The following is a 14,821-nucleotide window of genomic DNA, read 5'->3' as shown; positions in this document are numbered from 1 at the left end:
ATTGTTGTTTAAGCACTCAGATTAAGATTTGTTTTTTCAGGTGGCAGGCAGGCAGAGACAGAGATGGAGCACAGGTGACTGAGAAGACAGATTGAGGTTTTGTTTTTAAGCCAGCAGGGATGTACGCGGTACCAAAGGTGACGCTCTCGGCCACTAAATCATCCCGCAGTCACATCTGCTCGCCTTGTCACACAATAACAGCTTCTGTGCTCAGTTCTTCCTATCTGGATTACACTAACCACTCCACACTCATTACTACAAGGACATTTACTGTCAGAAAAGTCACATCTAATATGTGCTGGCATATTTAACTGCTGTGTTATGTGCGGAAAACAAGGTAAATCCTTTTCTGCACATGCTGTTAGCCTGTTGATGTCAATAGGATGCTGATTGAAAGAATCTGCTGCTGTTGTTTGCATTTTCAAAACTGACTTTTGTATATCTTCTAATCTGCTTCCCCTTCTCTTTCTTGACATCTCCACCGTGTTTCTTTATCTTCATGTTTGTACCTCTCTAGCTGTGCTGTGACTTGCTCTCGCTCCTTCTCTCAGATACTAGAAACCTCTAGAGATTGCACTCAGATTGCTCATCCTCTATGTAAATCCATAAAAAAAGAAAAACTGTCTCCTCTGCGCACCTCAGCTTCTCAAGGTTTCCATGGTGAGCTTGTGCAGTGTGGTGGAATACTTAAAGACGTAGTGTAAGAGGGAAGGAATGTACTTTTAAGGAAACAAAGTCGGGGTGGCAATCACCAGAGGGCCCACAATACGACATCATGATACCAAGCCCACAATATCATCTTATTGCGATTTCTTAACATATTCTTAGCATTATGCCACCCCGAACACTATATAAACACTAGATCACACAGCATCAGCGTTTGTGCTGCTCAATAACACCACATCCTGCATGTTCGCTAGCTAGCAGTGGTGCACTGGCCATCTGGCAGACAGAGAAGTACAATATTTCTACTTGCGTCGCCTTCTTTGTGAACGTAAGGAGTCTATTTTTTCTACAAAAACTTCTATCAATCCCCAAAGGGAAAATTAAAGATATGGTATCCACATTGGCTGCCGACTGAACCAGGTCTCGTTAGATCTTCAGTCTAATACTGAGCTTCTTCAGGCATGTCAAAAAGACTCTGTCCTTCTATAATTACAGAAACGTTCCAGAGGCTCTAATTTTTGCATTAAAGGAATCATTTGGCGGCTGACTTAAGTGGTTTATAAACTGGAAGGATTTATTTGCTTCTTTTCTTTCGGTTTTCTCCATTTTAGTTTGTTTGTCACCAACCATTTGTTCCCCATTTCCTCACTTTGTTTAAATCTTTCAGTGGGTTGAATCATAACGGGATTAACAGCAGTCAGCTGATTTAGCATTTCATCGCGACAGATGACTCATTTTCATTTCAAAGCACAGAGTCGAGAACCGACGACACTCCAGTGGCTTCTCACGAAAGTGAATGTGCTCTCAAAACATGCAGCTGTTTCTGGAAACAAAGAAGGATGTTTATGACATTTTTTCTTTGATGTGCTGTACATACACTAGAGTGAGGGAGGGTCCCAACATGACATTTGATAGATCAGATTCAAACCCACAACTTCACCAGCACACATAATAGCATTGGCTCTTGCTGATGTGCCCCGTTCACACTGAAAACAAGACTTTTGCTCTGAATCCTTCAGTTTGCTGATTATTTCTGACCCTCCCGCTGTGACAAAGTAATCCCATTTTTTGACTACATGTCTGCTCCTTGCACTCTCTCTCTCTCTCTCTCTCTCTCTCTCTCTCTCTCTCTCTCTGTTGTTTTTCTCACTTGTCTTCTCGTTCGTCTTTGTCTTTGTTCAGCGGCGCAGCACTGACACACTCACACCAATTAGCTCTGATGGAGGAAACTGCTGTTGCTGACAGCAGCTAGATTGGAGGATGGTTTACACGGAAAGATTCTGCTTCCACCCCACCCTATAATCACACCCAGGCTCAACGAGGAAAATACTCTCTGTCCCTGTCTTTGTCTCTGTCGATGGGTGTGTGTTATGGGGGCATTTGCAGCTTCTGTCACAGATCCAGGGAACAACCCACACAATAGCTGAGATGTCAGAATGGCTGTGTTCAAATTGGCTTAATGTGTTCCCAGTTTTGCACTCTGCAATATGCGATAACGGACTTTTGCAGGGATTGGGTTCAATGAGTTTCTTTTCATCCATGTCCTGCGATGATTAAGGTGCAGCTGCATCAATGCAACACAGCTTACTCACTGTATGAATCATATGCTGCATCAGACTGAAAATGATCAAATGTAGAGCTAATGCACTTCAATTTCCTCCAAACAAGAGGAAACTGTGGATGTCTGGCGCCAGAGTTTTCACATTACTTGATGATTTTGTTAAGAACAACAGATATGTGCTGCAAAGCGTGAACTCATACCTGTTACACTATTATCATTTTCTGTCTTGCCTTTGTATCTCTTGTTCACTTAATATCACTTTTTATCAATCTTTATCAATTCCTCACTCCTTTTTCCCACCTTCTTCACATATCTAACTCAATCCGAGGTGTTATACCGGCAAGTATTACAGCCCCAACAATATCATTTCGTTCATTACTTCTTTCCCCCCTTTCTTTTTCACTACAGTGTTGTATAGATAACTACGAGGAGATGGTGAAGATCCTGCTGGGCCGAGGAGCCAGCGTCAACGCTCAGGACAACGAGCTGTGGACGCCGCTGCACGCCGCCGCCACCTGTGGCCACGCAGGACTGGTCAAGATACTCATTGCACAGTAAGACATGCAGATATGCTACACCAGGGTTTCCTGCAGCGCTCTATAGTGGAAGTGAAGTAAATAGTACTTAGTGTTAAATGAGGACTCCGGTTTGAACCATCATCTAGAAAGTACATCTGAGTTTTTGCTGTGAAGTTGAGAAAAGTAAAATCAAACAATCCCATCAGCCACAACCAGGTGCTGATGGGTAAGAAAAACAAAACTCCCCCCAGCAGAAGTTAGTTTGCTTTAAACTCTTGGATGCACACGTTACCCCAAAGAGTCTGAAGTTGAAGTTAGATTAAAGTTTGTATTGACCGGCCTGACGAATCGTCAGTGGCTGCTCATCAGACAGAATGGTGGGCAGCGCTAACTGCCGTTGCTCAGTGCTTTCCCGAGGAAAACTGTACACACACACACACACACACACACACACGCACACACCAGAGTCTGAAATGAATGCAAACATTGTCCCCAGTGAGCCACTGTAGGCAGTTTGTAGGAAACTATGAATTAGTTTATTTAATTAAGTCCTGGACAAGAGAAATTAGGTGTTTCTCTTCCTAAAACAACAGAAGCTGCAACCTGGAGGAGCAGAAAGTAGCACCTAGAGAGTAGAAGCAATGCCCAGAAGATCACACAGTAACAGCAGCAGCAAGAAAAAAACCATCGCGCTGTAATAAATAAAATGATTTAAAAAACAAAGATTGGAAAATGGAAGCCATGGTGGGGAAATGACGCTGTCCTCGAGCATTACCAGGTGTTTGAAAGAAGCACAGGACCTATTGGAGAAGGCAGATACTGTTAATCATTATTATTTAGCCACACTTCTGAAATCAGTTTATGTAGTGATATGGCAAATGTATGAAAATCGCTTATAATGTATTCAAATTGAAGTTTAGTACAATTAATTGGACTTTTTTTTATCTGATACATTACAGTTTTAATTACAATTTGCTCTGAGACATTAATTTAGACAGCAGACTTTGGTAAAACGTGATATCATCATATCTGCACAGTCAATAAAGGGTAATATTTAATTGCCTCCCGGCCCGAGGACATGTAATGATTAACAGTCGTTATTAGCAGTCTTTGTTATGTAAATGTATTTTCATAATTCAATAATGCTGATCCAGATTTTCTGGGGGCTAAAAAAACGTCCTCATGTGTTGTTGATTTCTTTCTTCTGACACATTCCCATCTGAACATATGGAATACATTCTGTATAGAGTTACAACATACACAGTGTAACATTAGGCTTTGATTAGGTCCTCTGATATAACAGCATGTACACCACTCAAAGAGACATTCACAGATGCTGACAGTATGTGAACACACTCACATTGTTTCTGCCGGTATGCAATAACTAGAAACACACACACACACACACACACACACACACACACACACACACACACACACACACACACACACACACACACACAACATATTCAGCCACACTGCTGCCATCTGTTGACATGCAGGACTTGTCGATCCGCTCATTACATCGCTCGGACTCATCATCCACAGGGAAATTAGTGATTAAAAAACGCTGAATAATGCTGGCCGACTTGTTCAAGACTGAAAGAATTGAATTAGCTTCATCAATTAGTGCTCGAACTGAGATTTATTCCACCAAGACTTTGAGTTATTATTATTAGTTTTTTTTCAGCAGGTCTTGGGTCTCCCAACTGATCAGAGTATAAAATACAGGCCTTAGAAGCATTGCCGATGCAAACAAACCAATTATCTGAAAAATTATATTTAGCTGTAATCTAGTTTTTTTTTTTTTTCATCAAAAATGATGTACACTTACATGTATATTTGGATCACAGATAATGCACTTGAATGTCATTTGTTGTAAACAAAGCTGTTAAATGCAGATTTAGAACTTTTATTAGCTAATACAATTTAACATTCCAGTCATTTATCTGCTCGTCTCCAACAGCGGTGCGGATTTGCTGGCGGTCAACTCTGATGGGAACATGCCGTACGACCTGTGTGAAGACGACCCGACGCTGGACATCATTGAGACGGCTATGGCCAACCGAGGTAGAGCATAAGTCTCTGTCCTTACTTGTAACAGAAAGTATAAAGCCGCCTTAACCTTAACAGCAGGATAAGAGTGTCTGTAGCTTCTGGCAGCGTTCAAAGTATGTCAGCCACGGGAACAGATTGTTGAGGAATATGGCAGCAGGTTTGTGACCTCAGAAAGCACTTAGTGTCCCGCAGAGATTCAGGATTGACTCTTCGGGGTGCTCTGAGATATTCACAGTTCTCTCACTCGCGACGGGATGCAGATTGGGATACTGTATATTCATGCTGTATCGCTGTAAACAAACACACTCTGCACAGTGTGTCTGTGTGACGTGAGCGAGAGAGAGAGCTCAAGGAGACGTCGCATCAGTGAGGGAAGAGGAGGAAAGTCGCGCTGCGTTTTGAGAAGTGTTTGCATTTCAGTCGGTGTCTGTGTGATAAGAATGAGGACCGACACAGAGAGAGTCGGGTGACAGACGGCTTTATTTACACTGGAGTTGAATCACGCTCAACCGTCTTAACATAAGCTCTTGTCAATGTTTTTGTTTTTGTTTTCTGGTAAACAGTTACATCTACAGGCAGACGTGTGAACACACATTTTGGAGAACAAAGCCGCTAAATCTGTGGCTGCGGGGGCTTCGGGTGTAGAGAAATAAAGAAGTGTGGTTGGTTCAATCTGGGTCTTATTCTCACAATTGTGTTTATTCTGACTTCAGTTGTACATTAATCATTTGTTTCTGAGTCCGACCAAAAATGAACACAGAAACTAGTCCTCAAGATTAGCTGTAGTAGCTAACTGGGTAGACAGTCTCTGTAATTCAGTTCAATCTCTGATTTAGCGTTTCTTTCATCGGTCTTTCTAATGTGTTCCTGGGGTTCACTCCCCATCTTCTCAGACAAATCTCCATCCAATGAAGCACGTACTATTAGAAATGTCAACCTTTGTGTATAGAGATCTACTTTCAGGGCAACTTGCTGCTAACCAACCTAGCGTCTTAGTCATCTAGTTTGTTTACATGCGTCCGCCTGGCTGTGGGTTGCTGTCGATGTGTAAATGTAGCAAAGAAGAGAAGGTTAAAACAAATACTGGAATTTTCCTCGGTCAAGGTGCCCCTCGGCATAAAAGTAAATCCCAAATGCTTCAGTGGAGCTGCTGAGTGGTAAACAGGAGGAAACGGTGTGGAGGCAGGGTGCTGCTGGAGGGCATCATGGGTGCTCAGTCATATTTCCTCAGACAATTAAAGGTCTGAAAAAAGCCTTTTTATGATAAGTGCTGCATAGTAAACGAGTGTGGGGTTAATTACTTTTTTAACGGTGCAAATAGACAATCGACAATTCTGGAAAAGAGAGAGGCTGGGGGCTTGCAAAGGGAAAAGAGAGACCGCTGAAAATGAGGTTCTCAGTTTACAATGGGATCTCTGGAGCCGCAGAATGCAGATAGCGGTACAGTAGGTGAGAAGAATGATTATTAAGCTGATCAAAGGAAGCGCGCCGCTGCTAATTGCTCCCGTAACATTATCAGCACTGACTTGCTGGATTAGAATTATCTCTCCAGAGAAGCTGCAGGGATGGGCACACCAGCACTCTCTCTCTCTCTCTCTCTCTCTCTCTCTCTCTCTCTCTCTCTCTCTCTCACACACACACACACACACACACCGCATCGACTGATCTGACTTTCTCTTGATCCTCCCCTGTTGAGCACAGTTCAACTGTGATGAGCCGCAGTGATAACGGGCAAACGTCTAGCAGGAATTGAACCTGGTGAACTAAAGTGGGGATGCAGAACAGTGAAACCACACAGCTGATGTCATTCAAATTCAAACCTAAGACTCGACTAGACTGTTGATAAACATGGCCGCAGCATTGAAGATGTCACCCACAAGGTTCTGCAATTTTTGAGGAATTGATTTTGTTTTAAAATCACTTGATTATCAATTCATTGTTTGAGTAACTTGTTGAGCAGAAATACTAAACATTCGTCGCTTCCAACTGTGTGAGGGTTTGCTGCTTTTCTCTGTTTTATATTATAGTTAATTGAATATTGTTTAAATTTGGACTGGTCGGACAAAACAAGACATTTGCAGACATTACATCGGGCTCAAAGTGGATAAAATGATCAGTCGTTGTCCTTATTCAAGTTGGATTTATTTCTCTGCCGTTTTTGCCTTCTCTGTAGCAAAACATTCCTCATTTAGGACTTAAAATCTTAGCAGGTAATGCACATTATAAATTTGGACATTTTGATTGTAATCAATCTTTTTACATTGGTGACTCGTCCATAGATACAGAGGGGAGTTGTGACGTTAAGTGTAATGTCTCTAGTCGTGTTTTTAGCCACAACTATGCAAGTATTGTTGTCATTGTAGGACACAGTGATCCTTGAACACAGGTTCCACAGACCAATGTTCTTGGCCCTGGGATCGGCCTTCAGTCTTTTCTTATTTATGTGATGATATAATGACTGTTAACTACATTCGTCATAGTATGACAATGAGGAATGTTTGTTGTGTTCTACATTCTTTTAGATCCTTTGGGGCATTGTTAAGCCGAAGGGCATCACTGTCGCTAAATCGAAACATGAGAGAAACCAAAGAGACGGATGCTTGCTGACAGAAAACACAGAAGAAAATAGTAGCTGGAGGGATGCATTTCATTGAAGTCGACGAAGGGGACTGTCGTCCTGATTCCCGCTCCTTTAAACACCCTCGGGCTGTGATTCTGCTTATGAATTCAGAGAGAAATGCCAATTTTCCTCCTCACCATTTTTCAGAATCACTGGCCATCCCCGTATGTCTGTTTTGGCCGTGGCTGAAAACACGGGTGTGTCACTGAAACAGGAAGTTGACTTTAAAATGGCGGGCTGGAGGCTGGGATGATGGCTGAGTGGATAGATTTGCCTTCAGCTTCACTCGCCCAGGTTCAATTTATAACTCTGTGTCACAGGAAAGGTCGTAGGGCTGAAAATACTGACAATAACACATGCACAGTCAGGGGATGCCTGTCTACTTCCACGTTTTATTTCAAATAAAAGTGTCCAGTTTCTGTTGACAAAAACAAAGATTTATCTTTAAATGACGAATCTCTGTGACTATTCAAACATACTTTTATTTCCAGCTGCTGTCACTTGAGGGACTTTTTCAAGTGACAAATAAATTAAAATAATTGTCTCTTTAAAAAAAAAATCTTATTTGCATCCACAGCACTTCATTTATTGTATTTTTAGTAATTCACATATTTAGTCACACACTGTGAGAATATAAGAGTCACAGTTCTGACTGACGGGCTGTTTTCATTATACATTTCTTTAAATGTGCTGGACAGTCGGGCACATTACTGCTCAGCTTTGGGGGAAGAAGTCAAGTGTGGCTGTCACAGTATTGAGTCGTACCTGGCAGTGAGGCAATGAATTAAAGGAGGAATGTAGAGTGGCTGTGACAGACAGAATCACCGGAGCTTCAACTGGGCCAAACACCATGAAACTCTTTGGCAGAAGGTGGAAGGAAAGGCAGCATGAAAGAGGAATGCTGTTTGCCACTGAGACGAAACAGTCAATTTATTTCTATCAGGTACTTAAGGTTCAAAGACTGAACTGAAGGCAGCTCCGTATTGATCTTACAAAGTTAAATACATTGAAATAATTATCTGCAAATGTATTTACGTTCACCAGTAACATTATTTTAACTTTTTCTTTAATTCATGATGTTATAAATTACTCGTGTCTTAGTTTGGCTCATTGGTTTAGTGACTGCGATAAGTCAAACAAACAAACATGAGTCTGTATCTGCTGCTTTCCCATTACAACTTATTTCTACTTCCCTTAAAACTTTAAATTTTCTATACTTGCTGAGAAGTCTTTTATCGTGGACCCCATGACCCGTTGCTTGTAGAGAACCTCCAGTGTAATTTAAAAAATGATTTTGCTGTCAAACTTGAAAATGAATTTCTCTTCATAACGTTGACTTTTTGAAGTCGGTTTCAGTACAAGCGTTATGATTATGTGTCCCTGGTCCGTTATACCCGAGTTGCCTCTCTGTTCCTCCATGAGCCTCAGATCAGCGATGAACTGGCCCCGTCAGCATGCTGCAGGAAAAAAACAGCCCGCCTTGTGATTAACGCTGTGGTTCTGCTTGTGTATTTGATTGGCAGGCATCACCCAGGAGATGATCAACGAGACGCGAGCGTCAACAGAGATGAGGATGATGGGGGACGTTCAGGACCTGCTGAGACAGGGAGAGGAGGTTAACCAACAGGACTCTCAGGGGGCCACGCTGGTAAGACTTTGTACTCGGTTCGTTTTGACATTTCTCTACCAATCTCAATTTAAAACAAGCTGACTAAATGGTTTTTTTTAAAGTTCAAGTTTATCATCATTTTGACGATATAAGAAAATATTGCTGAATCAAAATGTCTCCTCTCTTAGGACCAGGGTATAAAGAAAATGTCAAAACATCAAACTAAATATTAACAGTAGAATAAAAGTGTGTTGAGTTTTCTGCAGGCATCGGGCCTCTGTTCTACCTAGAGACACAGAGGTGAACTCTGATTGGATAAAAGCTCTACTTAAAACAAGCTGCACTGGAAGCAGAGCAACTGAGGAAGACAGTAGCTGTGCAATGAGACAATAATTATAATACATGTAGTGTATTTATGAAAAAGTATTAAATTATAAAATAGCTTTGTGATTCTGTCTAGGCCGGCAGAGAAGGCCTTGCTGGCCCTGACGGCCCACCACTGGTATACACATGTACAAAGTAGCAGTTAATATGATACAATATTTATTAAATTTCTATATTTTATTTGTAAGGGACCATGTACAATAATTATACATACATGTCACCATGTGTTGTATTTTAGCTCAAAGCAACCAACAATATGATGATGTGGCGATAAGACGAGACATAATCCTGAAGTTGTTTGAGACATATAATTGTGTAGATATTATTGATCATTAACTCGCAGCAGTAAACAATACGAGACTAAACGCTACAGAGCTATAAATAAGATAACTCCATCTCTTCCTTTAAGAACTCTTTTCAAATGATCAGACATGGCAGGTCTGCACTGAGAGGTAAAAGGAAAAGGTGTGTAAATATTCAGAGGAGCGTCTTTATTATAGATTCACCTTCTAATGATTATGCGCTCTACAACACTGGCTCGTGAGGCAATAAAACCTTTAAAGCTAATCAGTCATTTAGAAACTCATTATCGTCTTCTTCAGTGCAAAGCAGCTGTACGATTTAAAAATACTCTGCAGATATGAAAGGGATCCGTTTGTGAGCCCTGACTACACCCGCAGTCACAATTTAAAAGCTACCCGACGGTAGATTCGAATAAACCTTTAATGATGAATATGTATGCGTTAAAGCAGGGGTAGACCACTTTGGAGAAACCAGCTAAGTAAGCGAGATTTTGAACTGAAAATCAACGGACATGGGTATTGTTTGTGCTCACAGCTACAACAGCCTAGCTTTGTGTTGGACTCCCGTCAATCCCACTAATTGCACCAGCAGAGTGCACGGAGGGTAGGTAGGTAGACGGGCAGGTAGGCCACCCAATCATTTCATACGGGCTCAATGAAACGATTGGACGGGCTCATAACAGTCCTACAACAGCAACAGATGCCATGTTATCAGCATTTGAGTCATTGATTGCTGTCGGGATGTCAAGAGAATTGGAACAAAAAGTGTCTGTGAAGTAAATTGCCGACCTTAGCTTTAAGGAAAAACAATAACACATGATGACAAGTGACCAAGAATCATAAAGTAAATGCTGAATACATCAAATTGGACGGGAAATAGACTTACAATTGGGACGATCTTGGCTGTCTGAAAAGAAACACAATCCACCATCACCATAAACGAGCAAAAAGCTTGCACTCGTTTATTAATAAGAAATGCACATCTGACTGAGGTAAAGTGAGACACATTTAGACAAAATATATTCACGATACCATAGCTGCTGTAGGTTAGCATCGGTAAGGCAATAAAAGATGTTAATGCGTCCGTCACGTTCTTTTGTTTTCAAAGCGTGCTTTCATTCTTGCACGTTATGTCGGCTGCATTAGAGAGGACCCAAGCGTGCATGGGTTTGCTATGAAGACACTTTCTTTGGCTTAAAATATTGAGTCACAGACGCACAAACTGAACTAAAACTGAACTGGTGAATGAATTTCTTTTTCTGTATTTCAGTGCACTGATGCATGAAAAAGTCAAGTTGGGCACAAAAAAATCACGAGTGTAATTTTTTCCTGAGAAGAGCGTACGATGTCAAATGCCTTAATGGATTCTTTATTTTGTATCAGGGATTGTATCTACGCTGGGGGAACAACGTGACGGATCACTAGATGAAAATAGCCTGGGGACATTACATGGTAGTAGCCCAAAATAACCCTGTTAAGCTTTAAAGTCTAACTACAGATTGTCCCATTGAGCTGTGTGTCCCCTTGCTTTATGGGCGCTGTTGATCTTCATTCGAGCACGATGGGGCAAACTAGAGCATGCCTTATTAAAATCTCTGCCAAAAACAGAGAGGACGAGACCTGGAACTGGTAGGAAGTTATGTAAGATTAATCTCTTTGTTTTCAACCGAAATGCATTTTGTGTCCTTTGTTTTGATGCGCAGGAGCAATGACTTTCACCCCTCGTGGGTTGATCGAACAGGAGACGATTTATTTCATTCACGAAGTTACAGTCTCTGAGTGTAATTTAAGTGATGCAAACAGATGAGAGAGAAAGTACAACCTACAGTATGTTGGTGAGACTCACTGTGAATAATCAACCAAAAAACGCAAGGTACTAACCAAACGATCAATTTACATCAAAAACAGTAAGAATGAGAACTGAACAATAATAGATCTGAGATCTAAAGAAGTACAACAAATATTCACAAACTTGAAAAGTCATTCCACTTCTTGCATTAAGGTCATGTGAACAATTATTGGCAACGTCTTTTTTCCCAGGTGACAAAATAACGTGTACAAAATGATACAAATTAGTCAATTTTGAGGGAGGTTACAGACATAAACAGCCTCCCAATCACATCTACCAGCTGTTTAAAATGTACAGTTTCACCTAACTGACATGTCTTTAGGCTATTGGAGAAAAACAGGATAAGACAGACAGACAGAGAGAGATTATCACAACATATTTTTGACAAGAGTATTTGTTTATACCTGATCCAAACTGCCATTCTCGATGGTGGAGTGAAAAGCTTGCGGTTTTAGAGAGGAGAAAGAAGCGATTTAAAACATGGACAATGGTGCACATTTTCAGTCTCTTGATGGACCTTAAAGTTCCTCATCCACTTAAAGATCTGTGAGCCATTGATTGGTGTGCAATGAAGCCCGAATTATTTTAGGATATTTTGCTGTAGATACATTCACTGTGGGTTCTAAACGTTGGGAGTTTTTCACAGAAAAGGCTGCTTTTAAAAGATACTTAGGCACATTCAGTTTGCTCATTATATACATGTAGCAGTGTGCTCCCTTTCCTGATTGTAGGGGACAGAGAAAGAACGCCTTGCACTAAAATTGCTTGTTTGTTAAAAAAATAAAAAATAAAATGCTGCGTAACTGGTATGTTGGATCTTATGTTGTGTGCATTCCTCTCTCTCTTCAGCAACGCTCTAGTGCGTATGAGCTCACGTCGTCACCAGTTGCTGAAACTTGTTTCTGGTCAGACCAAGATGGATTCCTTCTCACTAGTTTGAGAAGTGTCTACGGTTATTGGCACCATAGCAACCAAATTAACCTGCTTGAGAAATAATCAGAAACAGATGAGATGAAGCGAGGCTGGTGACGGCTTCGTTTATACGCGTGTACGTTTCTCAGACAGACTCACGGGGATTTGAAGGCGAGACAAAAGAAAATGTCCATTGAATACCCCAAACAAAAACCTCTAAACATGCTGTACATCAAAATGTTTAAATACCCATCGCATTCATTCATAGCATTTAAGAAACATAAAATGTTGAGCTTGTACAGTTTTCTCCTTTTGTTTCCCCTTAAAGGAGCTTTAAGGTTGTTAAAATCATAAATCATTTCGACAAGATCACATACATACAGATTTTACATCAGCTTCTGCAGCTCCTCGTCAAATATACGATGTAGAGCTGAAACAATTACTTTGTTTCTCACTTAGTGCTTGGCAGCAGTTTTGATCAATCAATTCCTGACTCCCTCTTCTCAAATGTGAATATTTAATGGCTCTGACTGTCCTCTATGACAGAACATTCTCGGGGTTTTGGACCATCTTTGGAAACTTAATATGGCTACTAGAATTTAAAGTAATCAACTGAGTGTTTGAACAATGTTTGGCTGAATAACACAACTTTGTACTGCCTGTCCTGCTGGTGACAACAGTCAGTATCCTGCAATTAAAAAATGTGTGCAGTGATCTTCTGTGCTCTGCCCCTGTTATAAGTGTTTCCTCATACAAGTGAGTTTCTGACCTGCAGAGTGGGTTATCTCAGGTCAGCAGGATCCTTTTTTTTAATCTCTAACTGTTAACGCAGTTCAGTCTACAAACGGCAGAAGAGCTGTTCCAGCTGGACCAAGCAACCCATCAGCTTGAAATGATGGCAGAGCTTTTTTTTTTTTTTTAATGTTGGGGAAATAATATGACAAAACATTAGTGATTGAAGGTGCCCAGTGATGCATCCACATCCTCAAACTTGGACGAAAGTGAATATCTGATGTAGATTTTTACAGGTACAGTGTAATGTCTTTTTTGAGTTATTACTACAATATTCTTATTTTATCTAAATTGTGGCTTTAGTGTGAAATGCACGCTGGATTTTATGCACAGAGCATATTTATAGCAAATCCTGTGCACTGGACAAATCTTCGTTTTTTTAAATTGTTTCCCTTGCAGCTCCACATCACAGCAGCAAGCGGCTACGTGCAGGCTGCAGAGCTGCTGCTGGAGGGCGGAGCTCGCATGGACCTGAGAGACACCGATGGATGGCATCCTCTCCACGCTGCAGCATGCTGGGGTCAGGTGAGCTCAACATAACAGGAAACAGATAAGCTGGCACACATAGAGGTTTCCAAACACATTAACATAATTTGCTGCGATTGTTGTTGTTTCAGATGCATGTGGCGGAGCTGTTGGTGTCTCATGGAGCCAGTCTCAATGCCAAGACCTTCCTAGATGAGACCCCCATCGGTATATTTACACCTCAACACTCTTATCAATACACCTGGTGGGGGGGTAAAGAAAACAAATGTCTTCTCTCAGCATGGTCTCGTTTACAGAGTTTGTTCTGTTTAAATGCTGATTTAGATCTTGTTAAGGTGAATCTAAACCTTCTCTATTGCATTTTTGGCAGTCTTGATGGTTGGTAAATGTTAAAGTTTTACAACTTGGGTATATGAACTTAAGTATATGTTAACAGTCGGTGTTAGGAACTAGTAGCATCACTAAGGATAATAATTACCTAAACAAATTCATTTTACAGTCTCATAATCTCATAAAACATTTCCTGTCCTTCCTCCTTCTCATTTTTAAGATCTGTGTGAGGACGAGGAATTCAGAGCCATCCTGCTGGACCTGAAACACAAACATGACATTATCATGAAATCACAGCTCAAACACAAGACCTCACTGTGTAGGCGGACGTCCAGTGCAGGCAGTCGTGGGTAAGTGCTGACACCTGCTGGTGTTACTGGTGCTACTACAGAGTATTTACCAAAGTTTATTTACTTTCCTTCCCAAAGAGAAAGGAAAGATCGGCAGATTGAGGCAAGTTATACAAAAAAATAAAATCTGTGCACTGCACTGACAGCTCCCACTAAATCTAATTTAAAAGACAGTTTAAATTTTACAGAAATCCTCGTCAATGAGGGGAGCTGTCAGTCTTAGTTCTGCCTTCTGTACAGTTTAGTAAATGTGGTTTTGATGTGCACACACTGAACTCTGTTGGTTAGATGAGCACAGCCGCCTCTTTTAATCTTCAAGTGTAAAATTTAAGTAAAATCTACATACGAGTAATGCTGTGTTCACGTTTGTTGGCATGTTTCTTT

General features: G+C 41.0%; 1 protein-coding gene and 1 long non-coding RNA gene across 4 annotated transcripts in view; one reads left to right on the top strand and one right to left on the bottom strand.

The window, feature by feature from the left end:
• ppp1r16b (protein phosphatase 1, regulatory subunit 16B) overlaps positions 1-14,821 on the top strand; it is a 54,696-nt gene that overhangs the window by 34,048 nt on the left and 5,827 nt on the right. For 2 of the 3 annotated variants that reach the window (XM_076110661.1, XM_076110660.1), the window contains exons 4-9: positions 2,636-2,781; positions 4,712-4,815; positions 8,947-9,071; positions 13,671-13,796; positions 13,889-13,964; positions 14,308-14,437. In XM_076110661.1, the coding sequence (XP_075966776.1) occupies positions 2,636-2,781; positions 4,712-4,815; positions 8,947-9,071; positions 13,671-13,796; positions 13,889-13,964; positions 14,308-14,437 (707 nt within the window). Of the gene's footprint in view, positions 1-40; positions 138-2,635; positions 2,782-4,711; positions 4,816-8,946; positions 9,072-13,670; positions 13,797-13,888; positions 13,965-14,307; positions 14,438-14,821 lie in introns of all 3 variants that reach the window. The other variant, XM_076110662.1, reaches the window with a different exon arrangement.
• Positions 7,796-14,821, bottom strand: part of LOC142970445 (uncharacterized) — a 20,776-nt gene continuing 13,750 nt past the window's right edge. The window contains exons 5-6 of the long non-coding RNA XR_012959275.1: positions 10,605-14,348; positions 7,796-9,017 (exon numbers count right to left, since the gene is read on the bottom strand). This is a non-coding gene — a long non-coding RNA (uncharacterized LOC142970445). The remainder of the gene's footprint in view (positions 9,018-10,604; positions 14,349-14,821) is intronic.

This window comes from Anarhichas minor, unplaced genomic scaffold (assembly GCF_050575085.1).
Source record: "Anarhichas minor isolate MPS153535 unplaced genomic scaffold, ASM5057508v1 ptg000043l, whole genome shotgun sequence".
NCBI lineage: Eukaryota > Metazoa > Chordata > Actinopteri > Perciformes > Anarhichadidae > Anarhichas > Anarhichas minor.
The sequence above is the reverse complement of the archived record's forward strand: the minus strand, read 5'-3'. Positions and strand labels throughout refer to the sequence as shown.